This window comes from Anolis sagrei, chromosome 3 (genome assembly GCF_037176765.1).
Source record: "Anolis sagrei isolate rAnoSag1 chromosome 3, rAnoSag1.mat, whole genome shotgun sequence".
In the NCBI taxonomy this organism is placed as follows: Eukaryota; Metazoa; Chordata; class Lepidosauria; order Squamata; family Dactyloidae; genus Anolis; species Anolis sagrei.
The window spans coordinates 47,038,868-47,054,558 of record NC_090023.1 but is presented as its reverse complement, the minus strand read 5'-3'; the positions used below and the strand labels follow the sequence as shown (position 1 = coordinate 47,054,558).

Here is a 15,691-nt window from a genome sequence, read left to right as displayed (position 1 = left end):
TTTCTTGGGGGAAGTTGGTATTAATGCCATGTAGTAGGAAGCTAGCAGAAGAAAACAAGCAGTGCCAGTTGTCAGCAGCTCATCAACTGTCATAAAGCTTAGAGATGAGCATCCTCATTCCATTTCCCTTCAAGTACGAAGTTCGCACTAATACGCTACCTAAATGTTAAGGGCATGAACGCCTGTGTGATTCATCATGAAATTGTTTCAGTTTATGGAGAGGATGTAATGTCAAGACCGCATGTGACAAAATGGTTATGGAATATATTGTGAGACCATGAAGAAACTTCACAGAGCCATCCAAAACAAATGTGATGGGATGCTGACAGTGAGATCCTGTCTCCTTCAAGACAATGCGCGTCCGCACACTGCTCATGCAACACAAGTGTTCTTGACTTCATTTGTTTGAGATAGTTCAAGCCACCCTTCTCACAGCCCTGATCTTGCACCCATTGACTAAATTAAAGGAACACCTTGGTTGAAAACAGTTTTTTAAAACAATGAGGTGAAAATCAAAGTGACAACTAGCTGAAAAAGGCAGAGGGAAACTTCTGTTACACAGGCATCAAAAAACCGTCCCACTGATGGCAAAATGTATTGAACTGAATGGTGATTATGTGGAAAAATAATGTAATACTTGCGACAATCTGTAAGTTTTATAAAATATATTCATTCTTTGTATTTTAAACAAATCTTGTAACCGTACTTTCTGGATAACCCTCGTAATTCATTTTACAGAGGGTAAAATGATGGGAAATTGTTTATTACGTCTCTTCTAAGCACAGTGACATCCCTTTGTACTGCTACCATAAAACACAAACGGCTGTATGTATGTGTTGACTAAATGCCCTTTCGGAAATACCTAAAGAACAAGAACTTAATTTGTGCTCAAAAGACCTCCCTTAGCAGAAAGACCTTTGTGCTGTTGTGCACTATCTAGTCCTGGAGTTCTCGTTCTGAAATTGTTATTATGAGACGTTCTATCAGAACAAACAGAAATAAATCAGTTAAATAATCCGTGTTGTCAACATCACACAAGTTAGAACATAAAAACATCTGTCCTTTTAATCTCTGGTGCAAAATTGAAATCCTAAACTCTGGGGAGTAAAGTGCATTTGAGAGCTAGCATCCTGTAGTATTTTGGTTGTTGGACCAAAGTTCAATCTCCTGTTTGACCATGGCAACCCACTGACTGACCTTGGGCAAGTCACACCTGGGACAAATTTGGCAATATTAAACATTTTATATAGGTTCCATCTTAAGGTTGTCATGAATTAGAAACAACTTGAAGTCACACAGCAAGATGTATTGAATGTCTGATAACCAATGGAGCTGATGTAGTGAGAGTTGTATGCTTGTAGCAAACCTCAATCAGCACTTCAGGTGCCACTGTACCACCTGCCGTTTCTCAGTTCTCTGCAAAGATATTCTCATGTAAAGTATATGTGGAATATTATATGTTTTTAATGATTTTATATGGTTTTTATAATGTGTGCTAAATGTTTTGTGTTTTATTACTGTAATGGCATTGAATTGCTGCCAATTTGTAAGCCGCCTTGAGTTACCTTCGAGCTGAGAAAGGCAGCATAGAAATACCATAAATAAATATCATGGGAGACAAAGGAGCCCTGGGGGATTCCCCAACACCACTGTTTGAACTTGTCCTTCCGGGAAGGAAGCCAGTATAAACCCTTCTCCCAAATCCCATCCCAGATTGGTGACCTAGAAGGACACTACGATAGGGTAGTTTCAGAAGCCAGTAGAACCAACCAACAGGGACCCATTCTCCTGGACCACTTCCAGTTAAAGGTCTTCCCTCAAAGTGGCCACAGTTGCCTGTCCTATAACCAGCCTAAAATCACATTAAAATAGATTAGGACAATATGATTAATCCAGGAGTCCTTAGAGCAGTGGTTCTCAACCTTTGAGTCCCTAGGTGTTTGGGTCTACAACTCCCAGAAATCCCAGCCAATTTACCAGCTGTTAGGATTTCTGGGACTTGAAGGCCAAAACTTCTGGGGACCCACGGGTTGAGAACCACTGCCTTCGAGTAAGATAAAGAAAAATACATTCTAATGCCTTGTTATTAGAAGAAACTGTACCTTAAAGAACTGGTCTGGTCTAGGTCTCTGCAGGGTCAACTGTGATTAGGACTTGGATGGGAGATCACGTGCCGTGGGGCATATTTCAGAGGAAGCCATTGGCAAAACCACCTCCGAGGTTTCCTTGCCGAACAAGATCTTGTGAAATCCATTGAAATTCATAGGACAACAGTTGACTTGAAATCACATGATTTTTCATTGGTGATATATTGACATGAGAACACATTTACTATTTTATATTAAGATGACATTTCTAGACTAGTGTTATTGTGCATTCATAAAATTGGGTCCTGTTCTGAAGTCTCACAGATGCATAGCTGGTGGCACAAATAGTTTGCTAGATGGCTCGGTGGGTATACCCTAACATTTGTGTAGTTCTTCAGATCAAGCATGAATTAATAACAATGTTAAGTACTTCCATCTATTTGATTAAATCACAAGATCGGGGTTACTTGCAATGAACATTTTGGCACTACATTTTACTTGCAGAAAAATGAGATCAAATGTCATCTCTGGCTATTTGCCATAAAGTTAATTGAAAGGTCCTGGTATGTGAAGGTTAGTGGAACATAATCTAGGGCCATGTTGACGTGCATTTGCATTTGCCCACTAGGACCAGAAGGCTACCATTAAACATCATTTCAAGAAGATTAACCAATCAGACTTTGCTTTTTAACAGCCTCTACTTAAATGTCAACCACTGATTTCAGAGCAATAGCATTTGCTTAATTCAAGCGCTTTTGCCTACAGTATCAAATAGGGCAATTTCTATCACAGCAAGGGTTTAGATTTTTAAGTGAGTATATTTAGAGAATAATAAGGAATAATATTTTCCTCCAGAATAGATGATGAAATTGCTGTACAAAAGTCAACAATATTTTAAATCCCAAAAAGTGCATCGAATTCTTCCTTAGAGATTTTTTATACCTCATTTAGCTCTTTCCTTACAGAGAATTGGATCTGAAAGTACAAGGCATTTCACACACATTAAATAATGTGGATTGACTCTAGCAGTATTTACCAGCAGGAAACTAAACATATGAGAGCATTAAATTAGCTAGTTTTCTAGCTATACAAGTGCTAATTAGATGAACCAAAGCACATTGCTCTCTAATTAACTTTAAATACTACATGAACAATGTGGCAAATACAAAATATGGAGGAGATAAGCAAGGTTTTGTTTTCAAAATTCAGTACCTTTTGTACTGAGTGTTGGACATTCCAGGCTTCTAACATTCCTCATAACATAATAGGGAAAATAAAATTTGGCACACCAAAAGTCCCCCTGATAGTAATCCCTGCTGTTATCTTGGATCAGTTACAGTTTTTTTCATATGTTATAGGTTTTAAATGTGTACTATGAAGTCAATGTTGATATAGTGGTTTCAGCACCAGAGACTATGAAATGCACTATGTAATCTTGGGCAAGTCACTCTCCATCTCAGAGGAAGAAAATGGCTAGCCTCCTATGAACTAATCAAGAAAACCCCATGATAGGGTTGCCATATTCCAGAAATGGCTTGAGGATTCACAGCAGCAATAAATTACAGAGTATATACCTGTGTGTTATGGCGAGACAGTATAATAAAGAAGAAATTCTTCACTTGTACATATTTATTTATTTACCATATTTATACCCCGCCTTTCTCAACCCTGTAGGGTACTCAGGGCAGCTTACATATATAGGCAACTTAGATGCCATGTACATACATATACATACATAGTAAAATGTATACATTAAAACAGTCATTGAAAACATCAAACCTTAAAACACTTATTAAAATTATGTTATCCAAATTCATAATCCATGTCTGTTCCAAATGGTCATTGCACTATTCCATATTCTCTAGTTAGTTGCTAACTGAATGCTTGATCCCACATTCACATCTTTAGCCTTTCCCTGATGGTCAGGAGGGAGAGGGCTGATCTGATTTCATTAGGGAGGGAGTTCCATTGATGAGGGGCCACCACTGAGAAGGCCCTGTTTCTCGTTCCCACCAGACACAACTGCAAAGCCTCTCCAGATGATCTTAACCTTCTAGTTGGCTCATAGAGGGAGATAAATTCAGACAGGTAAACTGGACCAGAACTGCTTAGGGTTTTGTAGGCTAAAGCCAGCACTTTGAATTGTGCTCTATAGCAGACTGGTAGCCAGTGGAGCTAACGTAACAGAGGAGTTTACTCCCTGTATTCCACTCTGGTGAGAAATCTGGCTGCCACCTGTTGGACTACTTGAAGCTTCTGAACAGTCTTCCAAGGCAACCCCACATACAGCATGTTGCAGTAGTCTATTCTTGATGTAACCAGAGCGTGGACCACCATAGCCAAGTCGAAACTTCCCAAGTTATGGCCGCAACCGGCACACAAGTTTTAATTGTGCAAAAGCTCCCCTGGCCACTGCTGAGATCTGGGGTTCCAGGCTCAGTGATGAGTCCAGAAGAACTCCCATGCTGCGAACCTGTATCTTGAGGGGAAGTGTAACCCCATCCAGCACAAGCTGTAACCCTATACCCTGTTAGACCTTACAACTGACCAGGAGTACCTCTGTCTTGTCTGAATTCAATTTCAATTTGTTTGCCCTTATCCAGACCATCACGGCTGCCAAGCACTGGTTCAGGACTTGAACAGCCTCCTTAGTAGCAGGTGGAAAGGAGTGATAGAGTTGAACATCATCTGCATACAGATGACATTGAACTCCAAAACTCCAGATGTTCTCTTCCAGCAGCTTCATGTAGATGTTAAACAACATGGGGCAGTATTGAACTCTGTGGGACCCCACAAGACAATGGCTGTGTAGCCAAGCAGGTGTCCCCCAGCATCACCTTCTGAGAGCGGTTCTCTAGGAAGGACCGGAGCCATTGTAAAAGAGTGCCCCCAAGCCCCATATCCATGAGGCATCTCAGAAGGATACCATTGTCTACAGTATCGAAGGCCGCAGAGAGGTCCAAGAGAACCATCAGGGACACACTCCCCCTGTCTAGTTCCCTGCGTAGATCATCCACTATGATCATGCCCTGTATGAGTCAGGCTCCTCTGCCTAAGCATCCAATAATATGGAGTTCCAGTTCAGCAGAATGAAGAAACAATATGACTTGGCATCCTGCAGTATTAGTAGTTACTCATTGGGACTGGTCTCCAAACAAAAGCTTATTTAACTTGGAAAAAGGTTGACCACACTATTTTGACACTTGTCTCAATTAGCTTCAAGAAACTGGCTTCAAGAAAGAAATCACCTTGATTTTCCTCACATCAACATTTTCCCTGGTTTCATGATGCTGACATAATTCATATTAAATGTATGCTTCCCCATCTCTGATGCAAACATTTATGAAACATGTATGAAACTGAGTGTTTTGTAATCAACATACATATCATTTGGATATATATCATTATGGACACATCCATAATCAACTCCAAAGAAAAAGGACTTGCTGTGACTTTTGGAGCTCTTCTCCTTCTGCCAATTAATCATCTTTTTAACTGCCAAGTTCTAACCTCGGTTGGTTAGTTATTTCCAAATGAAATTAGCTGTTTTATTGGTCACAATTACTTCGCTGAGCAAATCCCTACTGAAACCTGGCATCATTTGTAGTGGGAGTGATGCCAAAGACACTGAAGGGATCTTCATGTGGAGTATCGTCAGTCAGTTAAGTTTCAGCATTTAGCTGTTCTGTGTTGAGATAAATGCAGGTGTCAGAAGGCATGGAGCTGCTGACAGTAAGGTGGTCTTCATCCATTTCTGGTGTAGGGTGTTTCTTTTTTCTGTTTCTCTTCTGTTTTCTTCTGACACTGTGATCCAAGGAAGCATAGCACATCTGGTGCTCAGAAACCTGCTTCAAAATAAAGTAATTCATATTGACCTATTGACAGTTGTCACCTATGAGTTTTTTTATCTCATAATTTATTGATGAAAATAAAAGTGCATTCATTTAATAAATGGAAATGAATTTGTGGGCAGATTGCAATCTCTTCTGCCTGTATTTACTTTTTAAAAATGGATATTATTATTTTATTCACCTATCTTCCAATTCTGATAGTCAACACAGCTAGCAACATATTTCCAAACAATCTATAAATATAAAAATGTAATGCTCATTTGTGGGATTAACATAACTCAAAAACCACTGGATGAATTGCTGCCAAATTTGCCCACAAGACACATACTAACCCAAGGAGTGACCATCACTTTAAAAAAATGATTTTGTCATTTGGGAGTTGTAGTTGCTGGAATTTATAGTTCACCTACAATCAAAGAGCATTCTGAACTCCACCAATGATGGAATTGAACCAAACGTGGCACACAGGACTCCCATGACCAACAGAAAACACTAGAAGGGTTTGGTGGGCATTGACCTTGAGTTTGGGAGTTGTAGTTCACTACATCCAGAGAGCACTGTGGACTCAAAAATGATGGATCTGGACCAAACTTGGTACGAATACTCCATATGCCCAAATATGGACACAGATGGAGTTTGGGGGAAATAGACCTTGACATTTGGGAGTTGTCGTTTCTCATTACTTTATTTTCCAGATCGCCAGACTGGGCCACAGAAATGTGTGGCAGGGGGTAGCTAGTATAGAATAAAAAGTGTACGAGAAATGCAATAAAAGGTTAACTATAACAGTTATTTTAAAATAATGTATAAAGTTAAAAACGTGGCTGGAATTCTCTGTTGTGGTATACATCGTCTCATGCACACTTATCTATGTAATAGTAGCACAAAGGAACCCTATTAGTGAATTGTGAAGATGTGTAATGGGACATCAACAAGCTCATCACAAGATGCATGAAGCTCCAACAATGTGAATTGACACCCCATAGCTGGTGTCCAGTTTTAAATTGGGACCCAATACACAACAGCCGCTTGTGGTGCAATGGGTAAGCCACTGAGTTACTGAACTTGCTGACAGAAAGGTTGATGGTTCAAATCTGGAGAGTGGTGAGGTCCCACTGTTAGCCCCAGCTTCTGCCAAATTAGCAGTTCAAAAAACATGTAAATGTGAATAGATTAACAGGTACCACTCCAGCAGGAAGGTAATAGCATGCCATGCAGTCATGCCAGCCATATGACCTTGGAGGCATCTACGGATGAAGCTGGCTCTTCGGCTTAGAAATGGAGATGAGCACCACCCCCCAGAGTTGGACACAACTAGACTTAATGTCAAGGGGAAATATTTACCTTTACACAACAGCCACTTTGCTGCACACAGAAAGAAGTTCACTTACAAATACAGTTTCCAAATGAATTCTAGCCTGCATATAAACCATAAAAACAGCACTGCAATATATATGAGCTTAATATACTGGATCAATAACTACATACAGCTTAATAGTGAGGGAACTTCTATCTCAGTCTCTTGCAACATAATATTTTGGGCTTCTGAATAAGAATATGATATATGGAAACTATATTAAATGTAGCTCAGGAGCTCCAAGCAAATATATTCTAGATTGAGGAAGACCATTTCTTCATCTAGGTCATGGCTTCTTAAACTGTGGGTCTCGACCCCAAATAGGATCCTCTTAGCCCAATGTTGGGATAAGGAAAAAATTGGCAATGCATTTACACAAATCTTTTTAGCAACAATGTGCAGTGTTTACAGTGGACTCTGCAGAAAATGCTTCAGCTGTACTTCATAAAAAGGAAAATCAAGCCTTGCAAATGCTAATTTAGTATAAGCAAATGTTTGATTTTTATGCCTATTTTATATGCCTATATTTGTGGTTACGTAAACATTTCTTGGGCAGAAAGAGGTCACAAGTGGAAAAAGTTCAAGAAGCCCTGATTGAGGTCATCTCCAGTCATGAAGAAGCTAACTGGGAATTTAGTCTTCTCTCTCTCTCTCTCTCTCTCTCTCTCTCTATATATATATATATATAGTAGATTGATAGAGACTAGCAGAGTAAAGAACAACATATTCTAGAGTTTAAACACAACTATGATGAAAAAAAGCCCATCCTAGACAGCAAATAACACCCAGTTTATTAAAAACAATACCTGTACTTCAGTGGTGGAGGGGTGGCGTTGAGCATTCATTGGTTCATAGCAGCTTTCGTCTGGAAAATATTTGAAGTAGAAAATAAGTTTGTGATTGCTGAAGGCTTTCACATACAGCATCACTGGCATGTTGTGTGGTTTCCGGACTGTATGGCTATATTCCAGAAGCATTCTTTCCTGACGTTTCACCTGCATCTGTGGCTGGCATCTTCAGAATGTGGTCATGTGGCCCAGAAACCACACAACACCCCAAGTTTGTGATTGATTTAAGCATTCAGCATTGAACTTTTATTTCCACTTAAAATGCAGTGTGGCACTTTTAAACATGTGTCATAAATAGTATAATTAAGAATATTCTTCTGGAATATTGGGACACCAAATTGGGAGGGATAGCTAATACTCCAGAAGACAGGAGCAGAATTCAAAATGATCTTAACAGATTAGAGAGATGGGCCAAAACTAAAAGAATGAAGTTCAATGGGGACAAATGCAAGATACTCCACTTAGGCAGAAAAAAACAAAATGCAAAGACAAGAATGGGGGACGCCAGGCTAGAGAGCAGTATGTGTGAAAAAGATCTTGGAGTCCTCGTGGACAACAAGTTAAACATGAGCCAACCAATGTAATGCGGCGGCAAAAAAAGCCAATGGGATTTTGGCCTGCATCAATAAGAGTATAGTGTCTAGATCCAGGGAAGTCATGCTACCCCTCTATTCCGCCTTGGTCAGACAATGCCTGGAATACCGTGTCCAATTCTGGGCACCACAATTCAAGAGAGATATTGACAAGCTAGAATGTGTCCAGAGGAGGGTGACTACAATGATCAAGGGTCTGGAGAACAAGCCCTATGAGGAGCAGCTTAAAGAGATGGGCATGTTTAGCCTGAAGAAGAGAAGGCTGAGAGGACATGTATAAATATGTGAGAGGAAGTGATAGGGGAGGAGGGAGCAAGCTTGTTTTCTGCTATGCTGGAGACTAGGACACGGAACAATGGCTTCAAACTGCAAGAAAAAAGATTCCATCTGAACATTAGGAAGAACTTCCTGACTGTGAGAGCTGTTCAGCAGTGGAAATCTCTATCCCAGAGTGTGGTGGCGGCTCCTTCTTTGGAGGCTTTTAAAAGAGGCTGGATGGCTATCTGTTGGGGATGCTTTGAATGCGATTTTCCTGCTTCTTGGCAGGGGGTTGGACTGGATTGCCCACGAGGTCTCTTCCAACTCTATGATTCTATGAATGGATAAATATGCTATTAAAATATCTGGAAACAACAGATTACACTAATAAATGGCTTCTGCTGAGGAATAGAAGCCAGCACCATCTGTTCCCTGAAAAGGCAGCAAGGTTGCTTTCCAGCTTCTTTCTCTCATCCATGTGCTGATGAGAGCAGGTAGAGGTTGGTGGGCCTATATTTCCAAGTCATTTGTGTGTTTTCATTTGGTCTTTTTTTGTAATGATTCTGTGCCCAAGAGCAGTACAGAAATGCTTTCCCAAGTAGGAAATCATGCTGTATCTCCCAACACAATGCAATCTAGCACTTCTTGAGTTTGGCCACATCCAAGGAACCATCTCTGGTGTGGCCAAGAAGAGGTGTTGGCTTTCATCTCTTCTGGAGGACACATATGGTGACACTCGAAAAGAAGTATAATGTTCTGTAGGCTTCATAATGTTCAAAATGGATTTGGAAGCGGTCCTTTGATATCTGCTGGGATTTGCTTCCAGGAAACTCCATGAATACTAAAAATTGGATGCTCAAGTCCCATGATAGCAATGGTGTAGCAAAATAGTGTCCCTTCTTTGAAATGGAAAAATCAAGGTTTGCTTTTTGGAGGGTTTTTTTTTGGGGGGGGGGGGGTGTAAGGTATTTTCAAGGAGTGAATGGTTAAACCTGTGAGTATAGAGGGGTAGCTATGGTTGAGACCATATGTTTCAACTCCCATGTCAGAAGTGAAATAAAATGAAAACCTTAAATGCAACTTACCTAGCATTTCTAGATGGCGGTGATTTAGGTTGTCATAAACAGGAGATTCTTCAGTATTAAATTCACCATAACTGTAAAAAGAGTGACAGGAGTTAAATCTCTGAAAATACTGTGAAGCAGTTTATCTGAAATAGCTACACTTTGTTTAAAATTGGTTGTTCAGAATACAAATGGAGTTATTTTTCTTTGGTTCTTTGTTCTTAATGTATCTAGGGCAGTGATGGGCAAACTTTTGAGCTTGGTGTGTCACAATTCACCAAAAAAACTTAGCGTAACTCGGGTGGGGTGTCCCTTTGATAGAGAGAAACCATAATTTCGTGGTATTTATAGTTTAAATTAAAAATGTATAATTGCAATATATAACTGTATTTAATAAACCAAAAACTAATTATTTAACTTACCTTCTTAGTGACTTCTTGGTTCATCTGTCAGTCGGTTTCTTTTGTTGGTCTTAATATCATTTAATTTGTGTGGGGCGCTGTGAACTAAGATAAGTGAGGGGGGGATTCTTTAACTAAGTTGCCTATTAGTGACTTTTTTGTTGCTGAATTTCATTGGCTCAATCTTCAATTGAAGGTTGAACACTTCAATTCTTGTACACTTCAAGCCCAAGCAAGTGCTACTACCTTAATATTTCAATTTCCCATGACATTCTGCTTCTCCCTGCTCCACTGGCCGGAAGTGAGGTCAAAGATCCCTTAATGGCCTAACTGGAAGCCCCAGAACTAGATGTTTTGGCCTACACACCTCTGGCACAGAGTGTCTACACCACACTATAGCAAATGTTTCATCCTTGGCTCCTGCACCTGGCCATGCAGGAGCCGTCCTTCTCAGCATGTAACCCCATACTTCTCTGAATGCAGCCGTGTGTCATCGGAAATGGCTACACTTATCAATGCGGACACACATGTCATAGGTTCACCATCATGGATCTAGGACTTTTTCAAAATGAAAGAGGCTCTAGTGCCTCAGCAAACTGAAGATCCATGGATTCCTCAGGATGCAACCTTGGCTGTTAAAGTGTAATCTTAGTGCCATAATTGTATAGTGTCAAAGACTACAATGCAATCACAATTTGACTGAATAATGGACTGTGTTATTACATCCCATGAAGACTCATGGAAAGGGTAGTGTCCACCAACATTAGATACAGCAGATTTAAGGTGACTCTCTGTCTCACTGTTGACTTTAACCTCTGAGAATTCTCCTTAGAAAGCTGAGGAAAAGTACAAACTAATATAGGAAATGATGTTGGAAAAATGCCTCCTCTCTTGCGTTATGACAATATGGGAATTCCCTCACATCAAAGACTATCTGTGAAAGGGTACCTTATGATCCAGTCCAACATGTCTATGAAATATAAACGCAAGATTCATCAATTCTGGAGAGAGAAAATGGTCAGAACATTGGCCATACCTTGGGCTATTTTCAGGGTTGTCTTCATCTGTGTTACCTTGAAAATATTCTATAGGGAAAAGCAGAAAAGCTTAAATGCAATGCAGTTCTATGACTTGGTCATTTATAATAACTTTTCAGTGACCTGAAAGGATAACTCACTCACACCCCATCTACACCGGAACTGCCATGGCAAAATGCTATGGGATCATCGGAATTGTAGTTTTACAAGATATTTAGCCTTCCCTGCCACAAAGAGCTGGTGCCTCACAAAACTACAAGTCCTGTGATTCCATAGCACTGAGCCATTACAGTTCAAGTGGTGGCAAACTCAATTAATTCTACATTGCACATGCACCCTCAGTTTACTTAGAGCCAGAGTAATCAACATAGTTAGTAGTCCATGGACTGGGGCAGGTCATTGGAGAGCTTTGAGAGAGGCAAGAAACAAATCATGGCTAGTGTGTACAAATAGATTCCTGTCTCTTGCCTACTGGGAAGAAATGGCTAATGCCCTACATTGAAAAAAGAAAAACATTAATGTATTTATTTAGGATGTTTTATTAATTGATTGATTGGATCTTATTCCTTACCTTTCATCTCAGATAGGATCCAAGATGAATCTAGATTCTGTTATTCCCATTCATTCAGGGCGCTTCCAGACAGTGCCAAATCTGCATATTAGAACTAAGTCAAAAAATCCCGAGACTTGACAGCAGGTTCATATGCAGATTTATCAATCCCGGGATATCATCCCCTGCTGTCCTCACAACCTTCTTTTGAAGCAAATCAAGACAGAGGGTTGACTAGAGACATCTGGTGGAAGGTTGTTTGTTTGTTTTTTAATCCCTCAGTTAAGTGCCAAGTTCCAACCCTATGATTCTATGATTCTATGGTTCAAATTCCCGTTCAGCCATGGAACCCCATTGGGAGACCTCATGAAAGTCATACTCTCCTAGACTCAGAGGAAGGCAAAGACAAGAAAATTCCATGGTAAGTCTGCCTTAGGATCCTCATGAATCGGAAACAACTTAAAGGCTCCCAACAACACCACATTAAACACTTTGACAGTTTAAAAGACAGATTAAAACCAGTTTCCAAGATCTCTAGCTCAACTATTTATTTGCTGCAGGGTTTGAAGGCATTTATTTGGTTGTGATAAACAAGCACCGTTTTGCGTTTGCCAATCAAAGGGAAGCTACTGTAATAGGAAGCAATTTAAAAACATTACTTTACTGGTGCATGAGTGAAAGAGGCCTGGCACTGTTGAATACCCTACAATTACAACTATGAACATTACTAGACCTATCATTAAGCAGAATGGAGCAGCTACCGCATGTAACAGACACACAATTCTGTCCTCTATGATAAAGGAACTGTTATGTCTTTATTATTGGGTTCATAATTCTATGTGTATTGTGTTGAGTATTTGGTTCTTTGCCCCTAAACTAGTCATCCAGCTATGCCATTGGAAGTGCAGAAATTAAACTCATCTGCCACTTTGGCTAGCTTCTGCACATATAATGGAAGGTGATGAAAATCTCAAGTCCTTGAGCTCAGGTGGCAAAATAGTTTGAGTCACTAGGTTGCTGTGAGTTTTCCAGGCTGTATTACTATGTTCCAGAAGAATTCTCTCCGGACATTTAGCCCACATAGAATCATAGAGACCTCGTGGGCCATCCAGTCCAACTCCCTGCCAAGAAGCAGGAAAATTGCATTCAACGCACCCCCGACAGATGGCCATCCAACCTCTGTTTAAAAATCTCCATAGAAGGAGCCTCCACCACACTTCGGGGCAGAGAGTTCCACTGCTGAACAGCTCTCACAGTTAGGAAGATCTTCCTAATGTTCAGGTGGAATCCCCTTTCCTGTAGTTTGAAGCCATTGCTCCACATCCTAGTCTCCAGGGTAGCAAAAAAACAAGCCTGCTCCCTCCTCCCTATGACTTTAACTCACATATTTATACATGGCTATCATGTCTCCTCTCAGCTGTCTCTTGTGCTAAACATGCCCAGCTCTTTAAGCCACTCCTCATAGGACTTGTTCTCCAGACCTTTGATCATTTTAGTCACCCTCCTCTGGGTGCATTCCAGCTTATCAACAACTCCCTTCAATTGTGGTGCCCAGAATTCGACATAGAATTCCAGGTGTGGCCTGACCAAGGCAGAATAGAGGGGTAGCATGGCTTCCCTGGATCTAGACACTATACTCCTATTGATGTAGGCCAAAATCCCATTGGCTTTTTTTGCTGCAGCATCACATTGGTGGCTCATGTTTAACTTATTGTCCACAAGGACTCCAAGATCTTTTTCAGATGTACTGCTGTCGAGCCAGGAGTCCCTCATTCTGTATCTATGCATTTTATTTTTTTTTCTGCCTAAGTGGAGTATCTTGCAGGCATCCTCAGAGGTTGTGAGGGATATATGCACCCTCCTTGCCTAGTTTCCAACAGACCTCACAACTTCTGAGGATGCCTGCCATAGATGTGGGTGAAACCTCAGGAGAGAATGCTTCTGGAACATGGCCATACAGCCAGAAAACTCACAGCAACACAATGATTCTGCCCATGAAAGACTTCAACAGCATATCTGGAGTCAATTCAGATTGCCACTTTCTTAACCACCTTCTAATTCATGGTATGAGTTGAGACAGAATCATATTTCCATGGTGACAAAACCATTCCTTTGAATGAGCAAGTATATCTAGTTCAGATATAAAGAAGAAGAAAAGGAGAACACATCCTGCCTAATCAGGTCAGAGATGAAAAGATATGCGATGGAACAAATTATACAACACTTTGCCTCTAGATGCAGCTCCTATTTCCTCTTTGCTTTTTCATAGATGTAAGGTAACAAAGAAAGTATCAATTATGGGGTGTATCTACACTCTAGAACTAATGCAGTTTGACCCCACTACGGCAACCAAGGCAAAATGCTATGGAACATGGGAATTAGAATTTTACATGGTATTTAACCTTGTATGCATCTGGAACATGGCCATGCAGCCCGGAAAACTCACAACAACCCAAAAGATTATTAGGTGGGATTGATTTTTAGCATCTCATTCTCTGCAATTTGAAGACTGAAGAGAAACTATGGGGGAAGAATTCATACTTTTCCCCTCACCTGACACCAATAGCTAAATCTCTCCAAATAACTAGCACATCATTAGTTTTCAGCAATAAAAAATATTTTGCATGATATTAATATTCTTACTGAATTCTTTCTAAGCACAAACCTACAATGTTTCTTACCTTTTTGTTTCTTTTCTTTTAAGTAATATGAAATATTTTTCAACAAGGAAATAATCATAACTGTCGTTACCAAAGCAAGAGGTACCCAGCAATAGGTGCATTGCTCATTTCCCATGTCTGTAACGAAAGGAGTCAACATACACACACAAAAATTGATATTATTCATTCTAAAAGTTGCAATCCAAAAGATGTTTCGGCATACCTAGGTTAGTACATTTATTTCAACTTTGTAGATCTTGTGGAGTCAATTGTGAATTGCACTGTACTTATAGGCTCTGGTTAAGCTTTTGGGTTCAATAGCTATGCGTAAAGATGTGTGCATTCCATTCCTATCATCTGATTTTAAACAATGGTGGATATTTGTGTACAATATAGTCACAGCCGAGTGTCTCCTCTAGAGTAAGAATGAGAACTTGCCTCCTTGCCTTGGAAAGAGAGTACGTGCATGCGTGTGTGGCATGCAGCCTCCAAAAGTGTGCACACCTGCTTGCAGCCGAGTGTCTCTCCTCTAGAGTAGAAACAGGTAAGAAGCCTCCTTAAAGCATGCAACTGCCTGCAGCTGAGCACCTCTCCTCTAGAGTAAAACAGCTTCAATGCCTAAAATGATGGGAAGGGGAGCCTGGGAACCCCCCCCCCCCCATGAGCCAATAGAAAATGGATCTTTCGGCATCCCAGAGCAAAAACAGATATCTGCCCTCCCAATTTAGGGAGGCCCCCAAAAACAGATCAGGGCCCCCACTGAAAGCTGGATCACGAAACAGGTCAAGGTTTACCCTGAAAGCACAACCCTAGAAAATATGCAAAGACATACAGGTATGCAAGTCCAGACAGAGTAGCCAATTATAAACAACTTAGGCAAGCAGCAAGTATTGCCTCCCTGAAACACAAGCTCCCATCTTCTCTCTCGTCCATCCATCAAATGCAAAATCGAATGCATATATCCAATATATTATATGATATATTG

At 40.4% G+C, this 15,691-nt stretch overlaps 1 protein-coding gene across 1 annotated transcript; it reads right to left on the bottom strand.

Annotated features, from left to right (window-relative positions):
• Positions 1-5,668: 5,668 nt before the first annotated feature.
• TRAT1 (T cell receptor associated transmembrane adaptor 1) lies at positions 5,669-14,866 on the bottom strand. The gene is given in 5 exon segments (XM_067466223.1): positions 5,669-5,935; positions 8,102-8,160; positions 10,080-10,150; positions 11,496-11,544; positions 14,728-14,866. Coding segments are annotated over 5 exon segments (585 nt in total).
• Positions 14,867-15,691: the final 825 nt, after the last annotated feature.